Below are 24,194 nucleotides of genomic sequence, written 5' to 3' on the forward strand. Positions count from 1 at the left end.
CATAGTTTAACAGATATTACACCTTAATCCTACTAAAATGTCTCGTATAAAAACAAATGGCAACTGGGAATTTTACTCTTCTTTCCTCTGTGACAGTTATAAAATGACAGCAATACTGATAATACAACTGCTATTATTTGTTTGCATTATTAAAACTAACACTACGCATTCCCCCAAGTGAAGAAATTGTGGCGATTGTGTTATAATGCGCAAGACACACGGACACACGACGTCAAAAAAAAAAAAAAAAAAGATGCCGACACACGTGCTCAACTAGAACTCCAGAAAAAGAAACTCATGGAGGCGGTTAAGGTTATAATAAACTCGCTGAAACACACAAATAAGAACTCAACTACACTAAAATTGAAGTATGATTGCACCATTTTTTTTAACAAAAATATTGCTGAGCAAGGAGAAATTCTGAAATTTACTGACAACTTGAGAAAGGTTCTTAAACAACGATAATAATCCAAAATATGTCCATAGAATGCTTTATTGTTGCAAACAAGAGAAAAAAAAATCAAAAACTTTATAGCAGGTGCTTATTTTTAGAATAATATTTGAAGTGGGTTTTATAAGTGAAAACATTAAAACACAAAAGGATAACTTTTGTAGTTATAATGCTTTAAAATGATTTTTAACAAGATCGACTGATTTTAAAAAATTCAGTCCATCTTGTTATAAATATTTCGGTACTCATGCAGTCATGCACTTATTGATTCGTGCTGAAATAATATTTAAAAAGCCATTCTTAATATGGGGAGGGGAGGATGTTTTGTACCTATTCTGTACTTTAACCTTACAATTGAATTAAAAAAAAAAAAAAAAAAACTTGGAAATACGATTTAAAAAAATAGCGCGGATCAGTAAGTGCATTAGCACCAATATTTTAACCATTATGTAACGAAAATTTAAAAATAAGAATCTAGAGAAAAATTTAGAAAAAAAATCATTAAAAAAAATCTTAAAACTTATCAAGTTGAACGGTTTATTTAGTTCGGAGATATAAAAATAAAGTTATCACAAACTAATGTCGCATTTCAAAGAAATCCTTGACAGCGAAATACTTTTACAAGACTTTGTTTTCGTTTTCTCTAACCTTAGATGCAAGTATGGGACCTAACAACCTCCGTTACTCTTCACCTAGACAAGTTATTATTAGCAATATTATTATTATTAATAATTAATGTTAATATTTCTTCATGTTTTCTTTATCGCTTTTCTTTTTCGAGAGAGTTTAACACAATCGCTAACTCCATTTCAAAGATTAAAGGGAAAGAGTCCCCCGAGGAGAGAAATGCGAGGTTTGGAGAAGAAAGAAAACTCGATTCAGACATACACAACAAGAAACAGATATATGAGAACTTTGGTGAATATATGCGATAGAAGAAATCAGAAAATCAAGAACAGTGTAAACAAGAAACGTAAGAATTTCTCCGATTCGTTCAAAAGGAAAGCAGCCATATTGAACTTGAAGAGCTCCCCACCACCACCACCTTCAAAAACAACAACAACAACAAAAAAAAAAGATTCATCCGCGTAGAATCCCAAAGTATTTCTCTCGTTTCATTTTGCCGACAAAAGCTGGCGGTTCCCATTCTTATCTGTCTAGATTACTTTTATACTTATCCCAGTACCAACAAGAAGTCTCATCTTTTCTTTACTTTCTCAACAAGAATCTTTCTCAACTTTATAATATGCGTTGAAAAGTAGTACTTAATATTTCCATCCGGGTAGTTTGTCCGATCTCTTCGAACCATGGAACTCATCGTCGGATGAAGACGGGGAGAGAACAAAACATAGTTCTTCGGAATTTCCATCGTTTTAAGTGTAACTTATGGCCGTGTTTGCAATTCCAATCAGATGTATATTAAACATTAACCATGAAACTACCATCATGCCTGTCTTGACGCTTGCAAGAGGCTTATTTGATGTCGGCTATTTTGCAACAGGCGCGGAAGAAAGTTGTTCGGCCAGACGGTGTTGTTTTTTTGTAGTAGTCGACTGTTAGAGCAAAATTTTTGGGGTTGTACAATTTTTGCTTAAGAAGAGACGAACTGTGTTTTTTTTTTTTTGGAAAAAAGTATTCAACCGAAGAGGATTCCAAGTTTTTTTAGCTTCCCAAAATGGCGAAGGAAGCTCTGGATAAAATTCAGGCCGAGCTGAGGACAGCCATCCAAAACCATCAGGTTGTATACAAAAACTTCATGATCTCCCGCCCCCCCTCCAAAAACCCGAATGGTTCGTTTTCACGTTCCGTCCGTCGTAAACTGCATCGACACCAATTCAAAACTTGAACTTGTTCATCTTTCAAATTAGACAAAATAACTTACCTGTAAAGTTAAAAACTAATATTATCATATATGCATCTTCATTACTGCACAAGTCGGCAGATTTACTTAATTCTATTTATGTTTACAAATATTTAAAACTAAGTGCAAGTCGGTGCTCATTATTAAATCACTTCAAAACTGAAAAGTGCTCAAATCCTATTCTCTCCGTTTTATGATTTTTATAAAAATAAAATTTTAAAATTACATAACTTACATCTTTATACTTTTCATATTTTTATTAATTTGTAGTTTTATTTAAGATATAGGTATTAAAACTATAGTATAACATGAAAGTGTAAAACTGTTTTTATTTGTTTTGAGTTGTTTTGTAACTTTTTTTCTTCTTTCTTTAAAAAGATATTGGTGGCAAAGATGCAGTCCGATCCGCAGGTATGTTTATAAGTTGATAAATATGATTTTTTTTATTTAGAAGTTTTTATTAAAGATAGAATAAAGCTTTTTATTTTTTTAAATTAGGTTAACTCTTTTTTTTTTTTTTTTTTTTTTTTTAGAAAGTCGTAGAAATATATTTTTTGTTTTCATAAAAACATTAATTAAAAAAATATATTTTGATGTTTTTCTTTGTTTTTTTTTTAATCATTTCAAAGTCTTCCTTCAAAGAACTGCATTGTTTAGTTTTATGACAGAAGTCTAACGATAACTTTTCTGACATCTTAGTTATTGATTATTTCAAAGTAAAGTTATGTTAATTTCAAACGAGGTTAGCTTAAAAAGAAACTATTGAATCGATGGATCTCTTCCTTGCAAATAAATGTAATAATTCAAGTTTAAAAATCTAATGGCAGCAAGCAACACCCGCTCACAAAAATGTGAGTTTATTATCGATTTTTGTTGACCAAAGTTTTCCATACACCAAACAGCATAGCCATTTTTCTCTCCTCCTTCTTCGTTCCCAATTCTGTTTTTTCTTTCTTTCACTATCAAATCAAAAGGAAAATCACGTTTATTTCTTTGCCATGTTTCAGAATCCTAATTATAAAAAACAATTGCACGACTTACAAACAGAAATCACGTCATTAGATGGTCGGCAGGTAAGTAATAACAAATACTTAATTTTTTTATTTGTTTTTGTTATGTGAGAATCGAGCGGGTGATGAGAGAGAGAGTAAAGTGAAAGTTAGTTTAATGTTAGTTTTTTTTTTTTTTTTTTTTTTGTGTTCTGTGCACATTCTATCGCCCCCCCCTCCTCCCCAATCCTGCTACTACTTTTCTTCAGAACAAGACTTTATATTTGTTTCAAGCCAGTTTGTAGTAGTAGAAGCAGCAAGCAGTAGTAATAATAGTTTCTTTTCTTTTATGTTGTTGTTGATGATGATGTTGGCACCGACTTGTGTTATTGATTTTCTCCAAGATTCTTCTTCTTTGCCTGAACTTTGCATTTCCTACGGACACCTCCATCCTCATCTTTTTTATTTTAAATCTCAATTTTCTTTCTCTGCAACAATTCCCATTTAACAGATTTACAAAATACGAAATAAAAATATGACTTAAAAATCATCGAAATAGGTGCATTTTCTGAATTCGAGTACATTTTAATTAAAAGTGCAACTAAAAGTACTTACAAAATTTTTAATTTTTTTTATTTTAAGAATCCGATGTTAGATTTTTCTGCGTAATTTTTTTTTGTGTTTAAGTTTATTTTTAAACTTGATGTGGGAGGATATATTTTTTTTGGGGGGGGGGGGCAGTATTTGTCAGCCTTTTTTTCTCTCTCCTTGTCGCTAATGTATGTTGAAGGAGGGGGGGGTCGACAAGAAGGGCAATTGTTTGTGTTTGAAGAATTAATAAAACTCTGTGTGTGTCTCCTGTCTAATCTTTTATCCTCCCTTTATTTATTTATTTTACTTTTTGATCAATAGTCAATACGAAGAGGAGCAGAGCACCCGATTGTTTGACCCCCCACTTTTTGACCATTTGTCCCCCATTTTATGACTATCGCCACAATCGTTTCCCATTTTTTCACTCTCTAGTTTTGTTCATTTTATTTTCGTGCTCTCAATTTGATTATTCGACGCAAATTCTTTCTAAATTCCACTCTTAAATAACTTTATGGACGAAAGAATGAAATTACATATTTTCCTTTCACCTACGAGTTGTTGCTCCCATTTCTAATTGAGTTTTTACAATTTGATCAAATAGAAAACATTAGAATAATAAAATATCTTTTCTCAATTCTTCGTGTATTTTTGTTTGGTTCTCATTTTTTTTTTTTTTAATGTTCTATTTGACAATAATGAATATGGGATAAAGCCTTTATTTTGTCAATTTCGTTCCCTTCGCTTGTTATTTTAATAATTCTCGTAATAATAATGATTAATAATTACCGGTTAGAAGTGCTTGTAATATTCGATTTTGCCGAAAGTATTTTCAAACTTCAAGATTACTTAATCTCTTTGTATTAATCACGTAAGCAACGTACGTTAAGGAAATAAGTTCTGTTCGTTTCGCAAACCTGGACCAATCTCGTTTTATATTTTTCCTTGTTTTCTTTCTTTCTCAAATCGCATAATTCTATGCTCTGTTCCTTTTTCGTTACAACTAAGTCTTCCTTATTTCGACAAAACTCATTATTATGAGGATGTTATTTTTCATTCCGATATTCTCGCATAAAACTTTATGTAAATTAAATTTCCGAATCCATCGTGTTGCAGACTTAGCAGCATCGTTCACATTGTAAAATCAATTTTGTGAATTGTAAAAAGAAAATTCCAATGACTAATAAATAGAACTACGTTTTCAAAACATCGATCCGTTTCCTTCATACTCTTCCCCGTTTTATTATCGTAAACTAACATACACTCAAAGAAAAAAAAACAAACAAAACAATGGTTCTCCCCAACTTAAGGAATGAGCGTCCCCACTTTATTTTTCTCTCCCGTTTAAAGATGGAGCTGATGGAACTTCCCATCGCTCACCACAGCTAATCATTTCACATTTTCATTTCTTTTAATACTGTTTAAAAGTAATAATCTAATAGAATTAATTTTTTAAATTCTAAATTAATTTAAAAAATCAACTTGAGCTCTAATTTATCGTAATAATCATTTGTATATTTTTTGTTTTTTTAGATGTTAGAAGATTCAACATTAACAATTCGATTTGTGTATCTTTTTAGTCTTAGCATGTTTAATAAACGCAGAGTAAAAAATCGTTTTTGTTCATCCGAACCAAAACTGATTTCAAAGTCTATATATTAAAAAATATTTTTGAATAATGAAATAAAAGGCAGGTTTTTTTATTTATTTTTATTTTTTATCTTTTGAAAAATGTCACTAATCTTGTGATTTTTTTTTTCGACAATCACATAACAAAGTTGTTTGCTTTTTGTTATTCCGAAACAATCATGTTAAAACTTCATGTCACAATCCAAATTCTCAGTATGTTTTGACATTGTAAACATGTTGTTTATAGGTTGCTATCAAAGTATTTAATTTAAAAAATAAAGTAAATTTAGATTAAAATTAATAAAGCTCGATCAGTTGGACATGAACTTTGAACTCTCAAGTCACGTGTCAGATTTATAGCGTCATTTTAGTTTTTTTTAATCTCTCTAGTTATTCACAAATTGCCAACTTTTCATAATTAAAATCAACATACTATTTTTAGACATTTTTTTTATCAAAACAATTTGATACTTGAATGTTTTTTTTTTTTTAAATAAAATTCCATAAAATTGTTTTCTATAAACCAAAAAACTTTTCTCAGTAAGTATCCTACTACAAAAAATAACTTTTTCTTAAAAAAAATTTATATATATATATAATTTTTACACGTTTATTTTTGTCTTTAATCAAACCGAGTCTAAATCTGCCACCTCCATGTTTTTCCAATCACAACAAAAACTTTTTATCATGACGCTTCCAAATATTTTAATATGCCATTTGTAATTATTTATTTTGAAAGTTGACTGATAATTGATAAGTTTTTCAGGCAATATTTACATTTTATGAAATTACTAAAACCAAAATTTTAATCGTAAGAAAACAAAACAAAAAAAAAAATCAGTCTTAACTAAATTCATATATTACTATAAAAAAGGAAAACCACAAATGTAACTAACTCTAAAAAAACGCTGCTAATGACCTAATTTATGTGCATCTCTACGAGGTCATTTCTTAATGTGAAGAAATTTAGATACCCTCCTCCTCAAGAATGAGAACAAAAGCAAGGCAGCCTTTTTCTAAACTCAAACTTTTAATCCATAAAACCGTTTTCAGCTTCCTTTCACACTCCATATTGGCATTTCTAAAAAACCAACAAAGCAAACAAACTTGTATTTCCTATAAATTATTGTTATAACATTGGTTTTATTAAATTTAGTTTGAAGTCCTTTTAATCATTTTGTACCAAAAATACTTTGGTTATTAATGTTTTCTTTTTTAACTGTTGTTTAAAGTTTCGTCGTTAATGTTATTTGAAAATAAATAGACTTGATTGTGAATTTAAAAAAAAAGAAGCTTTTCTTTTCCAATCAATTTTACATCTAAAATCTTAGATGGAGATTCCTTTATGGACTTGAATTCTCTTTTTATTTTTTTTTTTTTGTTTATTAAGATAATTTTACGTTTGTAAAATAAAACCTGAATGTAGATATAACAATGCAGTTCAGCCCGGCTTTCCTCGGGCCCTGTGTATTGTTCATAACTTTCCTGTTATGTAAAATTTCAAATGTTTGGATCAGAAATTGTCTGAGTAATTTGGTAGAGACAGCAGAGTTTTTTTTTTTTTAATCCCGATTTTGACCCCTTAACAAACCAAAATAAAAAGATTGACCCATGTCCAAATTATCTACATCTAAAATTTCAAGTGTTCAGACCAAAAATTGGCAGAGGAGTTTGGTAGAAACCATAAAGGTCAACTCTTTCAACTTTGACCTTTTGGAAACGAAATTTTTGACCCAACCTGATTAAAATGTTTGCCACATGTCTGAATACCTGTTATGAAAAATTTCAAATGTTTAGACCAAAAATGGGGTGAGTAGTATGCTAGAGACCGCAAAGGTCAAATCTTTTGAACTTTAACCTCTTGGCAGCTCAAATTTTGGACCCAAACTGATTAAAGAGCTTGCCCTATCTCTGAATACCTTTTATGTAAAATTTCAGATGTTTTGACCAGAAATTGGCCGAGTAATTTGGTAGACTGCAAAGGTCAAATGTTTTTTAGATTTGACCCTTTAACATTTATTGTTTTGGGCTCAAATCAAATTAAGAAGTTTGACATATGTCCAAATAACTTACACTTAAAATTTTAAGTGTTTAGACCCAAAATTGGCAAAGGAGTTTGGTAGAGTTTTCAAAGGTCAAATCATTAAACTTTGACTCCTTGACAACCAAATTTTTGGCCGAAAACCAATTAAAGATTTTCCCAAATCTCAATACCCCTTATGTCAAAGCTCGAGTCTGTAGACTGAAAATTGACAGAGTAGTTTGGTAGAGAAATACACACAATTTCACTTTTATAGATATATAGATTAGTACCAGGTGCTGTTATTAAAACATATATATATTACATAAAACAATCTTATTTTAATAAATATTATAAAAAGTTTCTGGATTATATTACATGTAGTCATTGGACTTTGAAAATGTAATTTTTAACTTTTTATCATAGAAACCAACCTGTCCTATTTTTAAGAAAGATTGTCATTGACAATAAAATTCCAGCATCATCAATTATAAGTGACTAACCTGGGAGCCTGCCGTTGCTTGGAGGTATGTGTTGAGCAAAAATAAAAAAAGTAGTGGTAGGCAGGCAGGCTCGAACCCGTATATCGCAAAGGAGGAAAAGAACATGGAAAAAAAGTGACGTCTTTGCTGTTGCGTCCATTGCCAAACCGAAAGTGACGAATGTTTAAATTAAGGCTAGTCAATCGAAAGGAGGGGATTACTTTTGAAAATATCGGCGAAAAAGCGACCTTTTCCTGTAGAAAAGTGCCCAGTTGAGGGTGAAGGAATTAATTTTTTAGCCAATTCTTCGATATCAAAATGATACCGATCTTGTGAACATCCGTCACCTCTGTCGAACGTTTTAGGCAGACATACAAACATACATACATTTAAACAGACAGGTGAGATTTATATTAGAGACTAGCGAGGGGTACCCGGGTGTTTGGAGGTGTGTGTGGGAACTTCAGGGGTGGGGGTGGGGTTAAAAAATGTTTTGGTAGGTAAGTATGAGGATCGAACCAGAACCCTTGAGGCAAAGTTGTAAATTAGAGTGTGAAAAAAAAATGTGCGACGTTAACCATTGACCCACCGCGAGAATGCTTATGGAAACGTTTGAATTTATTTAATTACTTGGATTTGGCAGGTGCCCGTTTTAATGACTTAATGAGGTCAAGTGTGACTGTGGGATAGTATTTCATTTACTATTGGAACGCTTCCCAAGATGTTATAGGAAAAAGACTAACCCACATGCGGTGAGCGACAAATGTTGAATATTTATCTTCCCAAAGTCGAGCAAATTAAATAGACAGGCGAGCTTTGTTGTTAACTCTGAGATATTACGATTTATATGTGATATAAAAAGTTTTAAAAAGTTGTTAGGCGACCGACCGCTTCTCTGAAAAAAGCCTTTTGTAGACATACAAAAAAAGCGAACACACATACAAACATACATACATTTTCGCTTTTATATTTATAGATGAGCGACTTTCAAGCCATTAAAGTTTTTCTATCTTTATTTTTCTAAAATAGTTCCCTCATTTACAAATTACAAACATTTATTTCTTTTTGTTTATTAAAGCATTATTTAATATTTCATATTCTAAGCTTCCAAGTTGTATTATGTTCAGTTTAAAAGTTTTGCATTTTATTTTTGTATTTCTTTTTTGAACTAACAACCTTCTATCATAGATTGTCAGTGGCTGTAAAATTCCAGTATCTTTAATATACGTGATGAGAAATAGATCTTAACAACTTTTGAATCATTAAAATTCTATTTTTTTTTTAGTTTTCTTAAATAGTGCCCTCATTTATAAGTATTTTATTTTTTTTCTTTTAATTTTTTTTGGGTCTTCCATTTATTGAAGCTTTATTTCTAATCTTAATATTAGAATATCTGATATTGATCGTGGTTTGAGATTAGTTTTCATATTCTAAGGTCACACATATTTGTTAAATTTGAGAGTTTTAAATTTTATGTTTGTACATTTTTATTTATCCAAGTTTTTTTTTTATTCAACTAATATTTCTTTCCATTGCAGAAAGTTATCGTCCAGATGCTCCGTAAAGAACTTGTAAATAAACAACAAAATCAAGCATTAAATTTAAATGCAAATGCTAACCAAGTGAGTCAAACATTTATACATCCTCAGATTTCTCCCCCCCCCCTTTTTTTAAAAGTAATTTCAAGATTTATTATTGTTTTGTGCCCCTGTTCATGAGTAAAAAAGAAAGTTTGACAATTTTATAAAAGTTTTCACTAACTTTTTATAACAAAATTATAAATTTCTCAAATTAGTTCTACTAATTGTTTTGTTCAAATTGTTATCTCTTTCGAGATACAGTTGTAGCTTCTCTGTTCACAAATTGCACCATGCGCATATTTATTCTGAAAGTATGTTTCCCTGTCTGTGCTAAAAAAAAGTAACACAACTTCCTTTTTTTTACTTATTTATTGCAAATTATAACAATAGAAAAAAGAATAACAATAGTAATAAAGATTGCAGGATCACAAGAGATTTGTTCAAATTCCCAAGTTTGACAACATATACCCAAAGAAGGTCAGAGGTTATATTGACTGAAGCATTGTGAAGATGATACTCAAGATGAGAACAGTAGTCCGAAAAATCCAAATAATTAAAATACTTTCTGTATTACATTCAAACTCTTACATAGCATTGGTATAACTGCAGTCACTGCTTGTTTTTGCATCTGAGTGGGTAAGAGAATGGAGTATGCCATTCAACCTAGCAAAAACAACTGCTCTATTATTCTAGATGCTTCTCTCCTGTCCCTATGTGTGGGATTTCGTTTCAAGAGACATTTGTACCATTCTCGAAATGTCATAACCATCCGGGAATTCTTTCACAACCACTTACCTTATGTATCCGGGAATTCTTTCACAACCACTTACCTTATGTATCCGACAGGGTTAATAGGGAGCTTTATGTGTTGCGTATCCTGGGCTACCATATTCCTCATGAATGGCATTTGCTGAGTAGGCTTTACAAGTCAGTGATTCATCCCCACTTGGAATATGGGTTGCTAGTGTTTTCCAGTGTTGGCAGCGTGTTTTGATTCTCTTCGATCCTGTTTCCTCTGGAGTATATGATCTGCTTGGATTAGATCTGCTGGCTACTCGCTAGAATGTGACAATTGCATCTGTTTCTTATAGATTATTTCCTGATTCTTGCTCCATCACATTGCTTAAATATCGTCCTGTGCTGCAGCTGAACTGACCAAATCTGCAACAATATAATTCACATTAGACCCTTTGCATAATCACATTGGTGTTTGCTCAGAGATGTACCAGCAATTTCATTTCACATCATGTTCTGCAATCCTAAACATGCTGCCTCAGAACTATGTGAATGAACATATATCACTATCACACTTTTGGAGTTCTGTATTGTCTATTGTGATGTTTCTAAGTTTTATGCATTCTCTGATTGGCTAGGTAGCCTCTGTCTATTAAGTTTTTATGACTATGGCTTAACAAAGAAAAAAAAAACTTGTATAAATTCCCTCCCAATTCAAAAATTCAATTTTTTTAGGATGCAGCGTTTTTGCATCATTCCAACTGCATAATGGTCTTCAGCATTTGATGAAGCATGGTTTGAAATCTGCATGTCTTTGCTATAACTAATCAGCCTATAAATAATCAAGCAGATAGCATCTCACAGGAACCTCAATATTAATTTATAATAAAACACCATATAAGCTATTAAATTTCAACACCAGTTTACAGGCAATTGTAATATCATCAGCAATAAAAAACAATGAGTGCCATATGTTCAATATACATTCCTCCAAACACGATAACTTTTAAAGTCTTGTCTCCTAATGAGAGGCTGTACCGGTCATAACTTAATGAGGAAAAAAAAAACAAATACTTGTAAACAAAAAGAGAATGAAGCAACACAACAGAAAAATTAATCAACAGAATCTTTTTTTCAGTCAACGATAAAACACATTTATGTGCCAATTTCTTATATCTCTACAAAACCACCATTCACCCAGCCATGAAGTATTGTCATATTTGGGCTAGGTAGACAGGTTACAAAAACACCTCTAATCTAAAAGGTCCCACATTATCTACGAAGCTCCAACCCCTGTCTTATCATTACAATGATGTATCACCATGTTTATTTTACAAGTACTTTAATGGAATGTGCTTGGACGAATGTGCTGCACTGCTACCCTCTTTACGTAAATACTCCTGGCTGGAATCAATTCACTGTAGACGTCCCCAGATGCTGAAAGGCTTTCTACTCTAATAGCTTCTTTCCTCCAACTTTGGAATTCACTCCCTGTTTCTCTGACTGTACCAGCCTGCAGAAATTTAAATGTAATGTGAACAAACATCTTGTACAATTCCCTACTTAGGATACCCCTGTATATATGGCGATTAATTCACAGTAGCACCTTACATCTCTGTAGCAATGCATTTGGAGCGGATTAGAATAAAAACAAAATTACTTTGAGTGTTAAAGATGCATACGTCAATTAAAATCTTCATGATATCAATTGGGGATATCAAATGCAGAAAACCTGGTGCTACCAGATCAAGCTATCTTTTGGTTTCCTGAGACGAAATGCACCTACATTGAATTTCCGTTTTTGTTTTCTGTCCTCTTTTGTAAAACTTAAATATGTTCTGCACCCCCCCCCCCATCTTTTTTCTTTTCTTTTTGTCATTCCACCCCTACTTCCCTACTGGTTTCCTAACTTAAAAAATACCAACCAAAATAATAAAAACAACCAAACTAAAATCCAAAAATAAATATTTAAAGAAACAAACAACTGGAGAGATAAAGTTTTTCCAATCGATCATATTCCACTAGACCCTGTCAGCAGGGCATCAGAATATGCCGACTGCCCCCCCTGCAGAGAGTAAAAGTCTCTCAATGGGGCTACCTGTTGGTCATAGGTAGCGACCCCTAATACCATTAGGACAGGATCCTGGTGGTTGAGAGACTTGGAGGTTAGGTTTTAGTATCCCTACTTCCCAACACACCACTTTGGCCCTTACTAGGCTAGATGGGCAGTTGGAAGGGCCTGATCTGATAAATTAAATCAAACAAAGAAAAAGAAAAAACTCACCAAATGAAAACAACCCTTATAAACAAATCAAATGAAACAACATCGTCACCCAATAAAACGAAAACTAAAGAAAAAACAAACAAACTAAGATCTAGATCCCAATCAACCTCAAGAGGAGGAAACAAAATAAGAACCCTGGAGGAGATGTAAGTAGAAGACAAACCCCCCCAGACAAATAAAATAACAGACCACAATAAAAAAAACTCAAACTATCATTCAATGGAATTGCCGAGGACTTAAGGCAAACATAAACGAATTACTATTGTTAATATCTAAACTACGACCTGCTATCATCTGCCTCCAGGAAACATTTCTGAAGACACACGATAACGTCACTATAAAAAACTACACCCAATACAACTTTATACACAATACTGGACAGTTAGAAACAACATCCATCAGAGCGAAATTACTCTAGACACCGCATTACAAGTAATTGCTGTGAAAACCACTTTGCATAAAACCATCAACATTTGTTCCATGTATATCCCACCACATGACCCAATAAATGAAGCCAAAGTCAACAAAATAATAGAACAACTTCCTAAACCATACATCCTACTAGGAGACTTCAACAGCCACAACATCATATGAGGAAGCAATAAAACAGACGCAAAAGGTAAAAAACTAGAAAATATCATCAACAATAACAATCTGTCCCTCATGAACCAAATCTACCCTACTTCAAGTACATACTCAGCCATTGATTTGTCGCTATGCGACCCAGCCACATTAATGGGCTACAGTTGGCAAGTGTATGATGACTCGTGTGGTAGCGATCACTTTCCCATTATACTAAAACTCAATCCCAATTGAAGATCCCCCCCCCATCCCGATGGAAGTTAAAGCTAACTGGGAGAAATATAAAATCCAATGCAATGCAAAACTAATAGACAAAGATGAACCGGAGAACTCTATGGAACACTTCACTGATACGTTGATGTCGATAGCTGGGGAATGTATACCCAAAGGCTCCAAATCCAAAAAATATAAAAGACCTTGGTTTAATGAAGATTGCCAAAAGGCGGTAAGATTACGTAAAGCTGCACTGCGAAAATTTAAAAGTCATCCCACTACCCACAATCTAGACCAGTTCAAACAAAACCGAGCAAAAGCCCGTAGAACAATTAAGGAGGCCAAAAGAATGTTGTGGAGAGTCTGCATCAGCAAACTGAACCCTCACAACAAAAAAAAACAAATCTGGAATATGGTCAGAAAGATAACTGGAAAAATCAACCAACACCGCTAAAACACCTGTCAAAAGATAATACAAAAATAACCAGCAAAAAAGATATAGCAAATGTACTCGCAAAAACCTCAAAAAACTCCTAGCGAAAATTATAAACCACAATTCAAAAAAAATCAAACTAGATGCTGAAAGGAACAAACTAAACTTCAACTCAGACAATGTAGAAGACTACAACAAACCTTTCACCCTATCTGAATTAACCGATGCCATAAACAGTTCACACAACACTGTAACAGGGCCAGATGAGATCCACTACAAGTTCTTGAAATAACTACCTCAAAAATCCTTAATCTACCTCCAGAACTTCAATGACATTTGGATCAGGGGTGAACTCCATGACATATGGAAACAAGCAACAGTGATCCCCATCCCAAAACCCGATAAAGTTAAGTCTGATCCCAAAAGCTACCGACCCATAGCATTAACAAGTTGCATATGTAAAACATTTGAAAGAATAGTGAACAAAAGACTAACTTGGTACCTCGAATCAAATGGTCTGATTACAAACCTCCAAAGTGGGTTCCGAAATAAAAGAAGCACCATTGATAACCTGGTACGCTTAGAAATCTTTATCAGAGAGAGATTCAGAGGCAATGAAAGAGCCGATGCTATGGCTAAAGAGGCAATGAAGTTGAACCTTGATGGGCACAGGATCCCATACACGGATGTTGGACCCCTGATCAACAGCTATATACTTGGGAAATGGCAAAGTCAATGGAACGAAAATAAAAATAACAAATTATACGATATAAAACCCACATTTGGAGAGTGGAGGCAGGATTATCAAAAAACAAACAGAAAACAAAATGTCATTTTAACAAGACTTAGAATAGGTCACACACACCTAACACATTCTTACCTCCTAAAAGGAGAAACTCAACCCCAATGCATTCCCTGTCAAGCACCACTTACTGTAAAACATCTAACTGAATGCATAGATCTTTCACAAATTAGGAAAAACACTACAAAGAAATAGATCTTCAAAAAGAACAACACCAGAAAAAATCTTATCTTACATTAAAGAAATAGGACTCTTCCAAAAAATATAGCCCCCCAAAACCTTTATATTCTGCAAAAGCAAAAACAACCTGCCTTTTCCCACTTTTCCATCCTCCTATTTTTGTCTTCTCTTTCTATCTCCCCCACTTTCTGACTGGTTTTCCAACTCAAAATGTACCGATCAATACTACTGTAACCATTTTCCCCTTCCCATTGCAAAACCCAATCATATTCTGCAAGGCAGAGAACAAAAATGACAAAATCCACTATAAAATAACCAAGCCAAAAGCTACAAACTAACAATTGAAAATACAAGGAGATTGAAGAATAAAAATCTCATATAAAATCTGGATACAACATTGAATACTATTCCCAAAATAACTGGATTCGGCATTAAATAACCCACAAAGCATTGATATGCCGTTAAACAACCAACCAACCGCAGAAAACATATACTCTTCAGCAAGACGTTACTCTATGTTGCAAAAGGTAACATTGAAAGATACCAAATTACTGCAAAACAGAATAAAGATAGATTTGAACCAAGAACGCAAAGAACTTATGAAGGAATGCCACACAGTTTTAAGGAAATTTGATAAAAATCCAACAGTATAAAATCTAAATACTAAGAAAACTCCATATCTTTGACAAAACTGATGATAAAGCTCTTGAAATTGAATACTTAGAAAAACTTTTTGACACAAAAGTAAAAACAGTATTGATAATTATCCAAAAAATATTTGGCAAATAAAATAAAGCAATGAAAACAGCTTAAAAAGAATAAATTGTCACTAAGAAAGTCTACTGGCAGAAAACTTTGCAAAAAACTCTAATTCAAATTAAAATCACATATTTCAAAACATTAAACCTGTGATGCCCCCTTCCCCAAAAGTTCCAATTCAAATATCAAAAAATCTATACTAACCAATCATATTTCGTAAATTAAGCTTTAATAAAATTTCACAGCAATAAATCAAGCTCAAGTGAAATCATAATCATTGGTTGATCATAATTTTTACATGCTGACATGAAATTGATTTTCAAACTTATAAATAGATGTTTATTAATCCCTCTTTCTCTCAAATCCATCTTTATCATTTCCTCTCATGTTTTCCTTGGCCTTCCCCTGACAGCTGATCCTACTACCCCAACTGTTCTGCATCTATTAACCCTAAACCCCACATCCATTCTTTCAGTGTGACCCTGCCAATAAAGTCTTCTGTTCTGAACACATTTCTCTATATAATCTAAATTGACTCTTCCTCTGAGGTCATCAGATTTAAACCTGTATTTAACACTCCCAATACAAATTCATTGTATCCTTCTTATATCATTTCTCTCCATACAATGTATATCCTCAACCCTCACTGGCTAGGCTTCACTTCAATACACCTGCTCATCTCTGTGGTTCAGCATTCGAGCAAGATCTCCATTCTGGTTGAGAAGTCAAATTGGCCTGTAATTGTAATAAGCAGGACTTTCTTTCCTCTAAAAAATTTCCATTATAACTGCGGTTCCAATTAATTGGGATGTTTTCTGCGATCATTTTGTTAAACAGCTGCACCAGCCATACAGAAGAGTTCTACACCTTGATCGCAATATTGTCAGATAAATTGCCTTGCTTGCATGCATTGCTTGCAATGGCAAAGGGATTTGAGCAGGTGAGATTGATAGTATTAGTAGTGAGAGTTAACTCCAGGGAAATTCCTCTGTTGAGGTTTTTACAGTTGATGACATTGTTTTTGTTAATGATCAGTCTGCTGTACTTGTCATTTACACCAATGTTCTGTTGTGATGTGTAAGAAGGAGACAATAAAAATTGTTTGCATAGATCTTACTCTAATCTTTAGCAAATACTACACATTTCTTCACCTTGCTTTTGGATGCTCTGTATGCATGCCAATTTAACATATAGCATTGTAATAACGGCTATCAATTTATCACTTGATAGATTTTCTATCTATATCGGCATTTTTTCTGTACTGATATTGATGCTAGAATGTATCAAATTCAGTAACAATTATGGAATTTACATGTGCAATGCTGTGACGTTACCTTAAAAAAAAGTGCAACTACGTGTCCATTAGTTTGTGTGTGGCATACCTCCTCAAACATGGTGGGCATTTTATTATACACTATCTTTCAGTTTATTATTACCAATGGTGCCACTGTGAAGCAGTAGAAGACTGCCAGCATTACTCCTCTGTTCAAAATGTGTAATTACACATCATCTGTCAGCTATCGTCTAGAAAGACTCTGGAACTCTCATAAACTCATATGGTTCTTGCAATTTGTAATTATCTCTAACCCCATTTGTGATCAGCTTATTGAATTTCTACAGGACATCATCACCGATAGCAGTTCATCATGGATGGATGTTGTTCACCTTGATTTAACTAAAGGTTTTTAATTCTGTGCCACACAAAAGATTCATAGCTAGAATATCTCCAATGGATGTTTTAGTTGAAATCTTTAATTCTCGGTTGCAAAGAAGTAATCACTGTTCTAAGACAGCATTTTTAACCATATGAAATGCCATCAGGTGTACCACCGGAATCTGTTCTTGGTTCCTTTTTATTTCTTGCATATATGAGACGCCAACAACTGAAATATACAAAGGACAGAAAGCTGTACATACTTGTCCTTAAAAAAGGACAGAAATCCTCCATTCTCAGCTGAAAAGAAGTAGTCACAGTTTTAGCACCATATGAGATATCTGATGTACCACATGGAACTATTCTCTTTTTGTTTGTTGCATATTTTAATAACATACATGCCAACAATGGTATTGTATATAAAATAATGATATATATATATGACCTCAATCTGCATCTTGAAATAAAAAGAACAAATCCTGCACTGTATAAATTTTTTTTACGGTCAGACTTACGTACAATGCAGTAATGGATCACTGAAGATGTGGAGAAATGTACCACTCGGCATTTTGAGAGGAAAAATTCATAGTTCATAAGTTTCCTTCACAAAACTAATATCAAAAGGTCTTTTTGTAAATGTGACAGCCTGCGCATTATTGTCAACATTGATTTACACATCTCTAAAATTGTTGAGAAGGCAAGAGTGTCCTGACATGCTCTTCAGCTATCTATTTAAAACTGTATGGAGCTATAGTGTGATCACATTTAGAATTTGCATCATTGATTTGAAATCTCTATCTGGAAACTATCCAAAGATATGCAACCAAGTGATTACCTTCCATCCGACATTTACCGTAAGGCTTAAATTTAATTAAGCTTTCATGTCTAACAATGGACTTTGTAAGTACCGACAAAATTATTTTTCGTCTCCATGTTTATCACACATGAACATGCTTACAAAGTCAAAAACCAGTATAGCTCCCATGACTTTCTGGAACATTTTTTTTCACAGGAAAAAACTACCCCCATCAGTTGTTGGCTGCAGAGACTAAATAATTTGCTCATGTTATTCATTGGTGTTGCTGCAAATATCTATCTCATAATTTATAAGTTTATTAACTTGGAAGTTTAAATCCTATTGTGAAAGGCTGCTGTAAAGAAGGTGGATTCTCTTTAACGAGCTAGAAGACTACTCACACCTGAAAGTATTCTGTATCTCTACGAGGCCACCATTCACCCATGCATGGAGTATTAGGCTGGTGCATCTACCACTAGTCTCTGTCTCTGTCTCGGACAGGGTCCAAAAAGAGTCTTCAATCTAATAAGTTCCACTTTGTCAACTAAGCTCCAACCCCTGTCCCATCGCAGCAATGTTGCATCTCTGCCTGTTTTACAAATATTTTAATGGAATATGCTCTGATGAACTCGTTGCACTTGTGCCGCCTTGATGTACATATTCCTGACAAACTTGCTTAGTAACAAAATTTCACCTCTTCATTGTTGAGGTCCTTAAATGCCAGAAAGCTTTCTACTCTAATAGTTTCTTCCCTTGAACAGCTAAACTTTATAATTCCTTTCTTGCTACCTGCTTCTCTGACAGTACTAATATGCAGAAGTTTAAATGTAATGTAAACCAACATCTTAATCTTTGCTAGGCATGATCCGAAATTGTAGCCCCTTACATCCAAGTGGTGATATGCATTGTTAAGAGTGAACGCGAGTAAAAAAAAAAATAAAATAAAATAAGAAACTGTTCCACCATTCTACACTCTAAAATAGTTTTAACTGGACGAGTGCATGTCAATAATAATGTATTATGGACATGCACTAATTTAAAGATTGTTACCTCATGTAACTCCATTTGATGTAAAGCAATTCTTTTCTCTATAGTTTTAACTTCAGTTATAAATAAAAGAATATTATTTGGATGAATTCATTTTCCTGAGTGACAATTACAACAAAAAAGAAAAAAATGAAAGACAAGTTGATAAAAACATAAAAAATGTAAAACAAAAAAAAACTATTTCCCATAATTCTGACAAAAAATGACAATAACAAAATGGATTGTTAGAGTAATATCTAATTTAGTAATAATTTAATTTTAAATAATTATTGTAAAATATTTCATACTTGTGCCTTAGATTTTCCGTCCCTTCATCCACACACTTTTCAAATTTGACCTTGTTGCCACTGAAAAAAATCTTATAGCCATATGCTCACCCCATTGAGATGCAGAATAATATATCAATGTTCATTTTTATTCATGAATTTAATTTCTATTTATTGTATTTTAAATTTAATTTATTAAAGTTATTTATTTTTGACTAATCAAAAATTTGCTTATGTTAAACTTGATTAGCTGTAGAAGTTTAGTAACTTTTACGTATTCTCATAGCAATGTTCAGTGGTGCGGTAAAGAGGTATGCATGCAAGCATTCTTACCATAGAATTATTTCTGTCAAGCGAGATAGTATATGGATGTGATACAGCTACATTTAGGTTAAAAAAGGCGGAATGAAGCTTTTCCTTTGAATTCAGAATAAGCATTTCATTTTTTTTTTTTTTTTTTGTTTAACAAAGTCTGATTTCTGGTAAATCACTTGTCTTATTTTTTGTCATGATTTTGACTCCCTTTCTGTTTCTCTCTTCTTTTTCCTCTCTCTTCCTCTTCTAATCTCAACTTTTTTGATTCATGATATGTGAGTGGGTGGATGACTTTATTTCATCAAAGAAGGCCTCTTCCTCCATAAGCAAATATACACTTGGAGTCTTTGTCTTACTAACAACTGTTTTTATTTTTTCTTTATTTCTTCAAAATAAAATTTAAACATTTTTTTTTCACAAAAAATATAAGTTTAACAGAACTCAATGCGTTTTGAAGCAAAAATGAAGTTAAAACAACAGTCGATACTTTCAGTATGAATAAAAAGTATTGTAGATTAACATTGTTTGTTACCCCCCCCCCCCCAACAATATTTTACGTTATTTAAGTGATTATGTGGGAACATCCTCAAAAATTTGAGAGAATGAAAAGAAAAGTAATTATTTTTGAATGTAGAACGGTGGATCAGTTTCCCATATGGTTTAAGCATAAAATGATCACCCATATCCAGACCATTCTAGAATTTTAATGTCACTAACCATTTTTTATTTTTTTCTACTGGAAATAAATACTGTATTTTTTTTCCTCTGGGGGTGCTCTACTTTTTTAAGCAATTATGAGTTTTTGTTTAGGGGGTTATCACTCAAACTTAGGGTTAGTGGTCAGGTTAAAGAAGGTTGTTTTTGGTGGGGGGGTTTGCTTCATGAACTTAGGGTTATCAAAGTTTTGTTAGGAGCTTCCCACATGGGAATATGTGGAGTAGAGTAAATAATTTTTTTTTCTTGTACTAACCTTTCACTGTGCTCCCCCCCCCAAAAAAAAAAACACACACAAAAAAAAAACACAGATTTATCTTTTGTAGCTAAATTCTGTTTGGTTAACTATCCTATGAAATTAAAATGCCTAAGAAATAGGAGATCATTTTAAATCTCACCTAACGGTTGTATTGAGGGGTGGGGGATTGAGAAATGGATCTCAATTTCAGCTTTTTTTTTTCTTTTTTCCCATTGACCATTTGCATTTTTGATGTTAGCTTAACAGGTCGTGGGAGGGGAAGAGAGCAAAAACATGTATGTTTTTGTTATAATAAAAATATTTCAATGTTCATTTTTATTTATGAATTTAATTTCTATTTATTTTTTAAATTTTATTTTAAATTGAACTAGCATTTCAGCCCAGCGTTGCCCGGAGATGTGTGTTGAGAAAAAAAAAAGTGGTAGTAGGAAGGCAGGCTCGAACCTGTACTGCGAAAGAGGAAAAGAACGGGGGGAAAAGCGACATCTTTGCAAACTGGAAGTGACGTAAGTTTAAATTAAGGCTAGACAATCGAAAAGAGGGGATGACTTTCGAAAATATTGGTGAAAAAAGTGACCCCTCCCTGTAGAAAAGTGCCCAGTTGAGGATGAAGACATTAATGTTTTTAGCCAATTTTTCGGTATTTGTCGTCTGAAGGGTCGAGCTTCAAAACGATACTGATCTTGTGAAAGAAAATCCGTCGCCTCTGTCAAAAGTTTTAGGCAGACATGCAAACATATATACATACATATATAAATTGGGAGCTCAAATTTTCGACCCAAACTTTTTAAAAAGCTTTCCCTATCTCTGAATACCCTTTATGTAAAATTTTAAATGTTTAGACCATAAATTGTCTGAGTAATTTGGTAGAGACCACAGAGGTCAATTTTTTTTTAACTTTGACCCCTATATTATGACCCCTTAACATTTATTATTTTGGGCTCAAATCAAGTTATTAAGTTAGATCCATGTCCAAGGAACCTATATCTAAAATTTCAAGTGGTTGAAAACGGATTACAAAGATTTTCCCAAATCTCAGTACCCTGTATATGAAATTTTGAGTCTGTAGACTGAAAATTGACAGTTACTGCGTAGTAAATGTACACACAGACACACTTTCACTTTTATAGATTTATAAAAATATTTATTCAAATTTGTGCACTGAACTTTGCACAAAATATTTGATTACTCTTGATTTTTAAAAGAATATAAAAATTTATTTCTAAATGCTTTCATTCCTAATAAAATAGTACCTTCCAGTGATTTCCTCCTTCTACATCATCCCTCTTTTAACTATTTGCATCATTCCATTCCTCGTATCACTTATCATTAGTGCTATTATTTTGATTTTCATCCTATCATGTTAAAGTGAATTGTGCACGGTGACAAACAAGGGAAAATCATCAATGCAATTCTAGTCGTAGGCTGCTGTTTCTTTTGCTCAACATTTTTTCCAGTGTCGATTTTATTCTAGTGCTATTTTTGTTTCTTTCCTATTTACACCTAATCAAGTTAATTCGGCTTGTTCATCCAACCATACATTTACATATTCCTCCACTCCATGACTGCTTGAAATGCTCATTTGGTGATTATGAATTCAATTAATGGCTCAGTGGGTGCTATTCAATATCAGTTTCAAAAATATAGAATAACAAAGAAAAATGTAATTAACTCTTAACAAGATGTAGAATGCAAAGATGTATTTGTATGAAATATTGACCAATTTTTATTAATTGTAAAAATAGTTGTATATTTTTATCAACTAATTTAAGAAATACAAAAAAATTGTTTGCTCTGCATAAGTGACTTGTGTTGATTGAGGATTTTCTATTTGTTTTTTTGTTTCACATCAAATTTTATCTTCTGAATTTTTAAAGATTTATTGAATTTTGTATTAAGCATACAATTTTATAATTAACAGTTTTATGCTAAACCTAAAATCATTAAATTTTTATTTCCTTCGCCTTTATCCAGTTTATGATGAATCTTATAGCTTTTGTATTGTTTTGAAAAATAATTCACCATAAATGAATGGCTTTTGGGGGTTTAGTGGTTAATACAATGGACTATGGCATAAGCTAGTTAAAAGTCTAGTCAACTATTTTTGGATTAATACTCATAAGAGAGTTATCAATGCCCTTATTCCCTGGGTGCTATGACTTATTTTACATAGAAATATAAATGAAATAATCCACAAAAGTTGATATATAAATGAACAAAGAAACCAAACCTCTTGTATCTGTTCTAGAGTTTATTTCAATATGATGCACACCCTTTGTTAAATGACATATTTTATTCATGTCGCCATTCACAATCGACTAAATCATTCTATAACAAAACTTGTAACAGAGCTATTCACAGTGAAATATTTTCTATTACAATGTGTACATTCTTCTTCCATGTGACAAAAATACAATGCTGTTACTATGAAGGAATTATTTGTTGCCATCAGAGTGGATTCAATAATGTCCTCTTTGAAAACTGAGTTTATATCTCAAAATCTAATATCTATAAGTCCAATAAATCTCACTGCCATATGTTCGTGATAAACTGTATACCCACAAATATACAACAGAAAGAAATTGATTTACAATTGATTTCTATACTAGACTGAATCTGTTAAATGTTTAAGAATATTATGAACCTTGGGTTGACATTAAATAATCCAAAAGGGTTAGTATTCCATAAAACAAAACTTTATTTATAGGGTGAAAATTATGTTGAAAAAAAATAAAAACAAAAGCATTGAGAATCTTGTTTAAATTGTCTTTTCAAGCCAAAATTTTAAACCTCACTCAACTCAATCTATTTCTGAAGCTAACCATTATCTTCTATATATATAAAAGCCAAACGTCTGTGTGTATGTATGTATGTTTGTTTGTAACGCTAAAACTTTTGAAAGACGGAACCAAACTTGACAAATTTGGTATTATATCGAAGCCCCATCACGCGGATGACAAATATCGAAATTTCACGTCAAACGGACCACTAGAAGTTGGTCAACTGATCAGTTATCTTCGAGGGGGGCCCCCAAAAAACCTGTCATTATCTATATATATAAAAGACAAATGTTTGTTTGTAACGCTAAAACTTGAGATGAAAGATTCCTCTCCCCTAAGAATAAAACATATGTTCAATATCTGCTTTTGTTTTTCCATTGTTTATACGGTCCCGAGCAACGCCGGGTAGCCCTGCTAGTCTATATATATAAAAGCCAAACGTCTGTGTGTATGTATGTATGTTTGTTTGTAACGCTAAAACTTTTGAAAGACGGAACCAAACTTGACAAATTTGGTATCATATCGAAGCCCCATCACCCGGATGACAAATATCGAAATTTCACGTCAAACGGACCACTAGAAGTTGGTCAACTGATCAGTTATCTTCGAGGGGGGGCCCCAAAAAATCTGTCATTAACGCTAAAACTTGAGATGAAAGATTCCTCTCCCCTAAGAATAAAACATATGTTCAATATCTGCTTTTGTTTTTTCGTTGTTTATACGGTCCCGAGCAACGCCGGGTAGCCCTGCTAGTTTATCATAAATGCCAACTGAA

At 32.8% G+C, this 24,194-nt stretch overlaps 1 protein-coding gene across 4 annotated transcripts in view; it reads left to right on the forward strand.

Annotated features, from left to right (window-relative positions):
* Window positions 1-265: 265 nt before the first annotated feature.
* The window catches only part of LOC145293164 (PHD finger protein 21A-like), a 90,115-nt gene continuing 66,186 nt past the window's right edge, over window positions 266-24,194 (forward strand). The window contains exons 1-4 of one of the 4 annotated variants that reach the window (XM_080139619.1): window positions 266-538; window positions 2,691-2,723; window positions 3,320-3,385; window positions 9,559-9,642. In XM_080139619.1, coding sequence (XP_079995745.1) covers window positions 2,706-2,723; window positions 3,320-3,385; window positions 9,559-9,642 — 168 coding nt within the window. In that variant the 5' untranslated portion in view covers window positions 266-538; window positions 2,691-2,705. Of the gene's footprint in view, window positions 539-1,242; window positions 2,190-2,690; window positions 2,724-3,319; window positions 3,386-9,558; window positions 9,643-24,194 lie in introns of those variants that run through there. The other 3 variants (XM_080139617.1, XM_080139616.1, XM_080139618.1) reach the window with 3 other exon arrangements.

The sequence above is a fragment of the Euprymna scolopes genome, chromosome 14 (genome assembly GCF_053919585.1).
Source record: "Euprymna scolopes isolate OS-2025 chromosome 14, ASM5391958v1, whole genome shotgun sequence".
Classification (NCBI taxonomy): Eukaryota; Metazoa; Mollusca; class Cephalopoda; order Sepiida; family Sepiolidae; genus Euprymna; species Euprymna scolopes.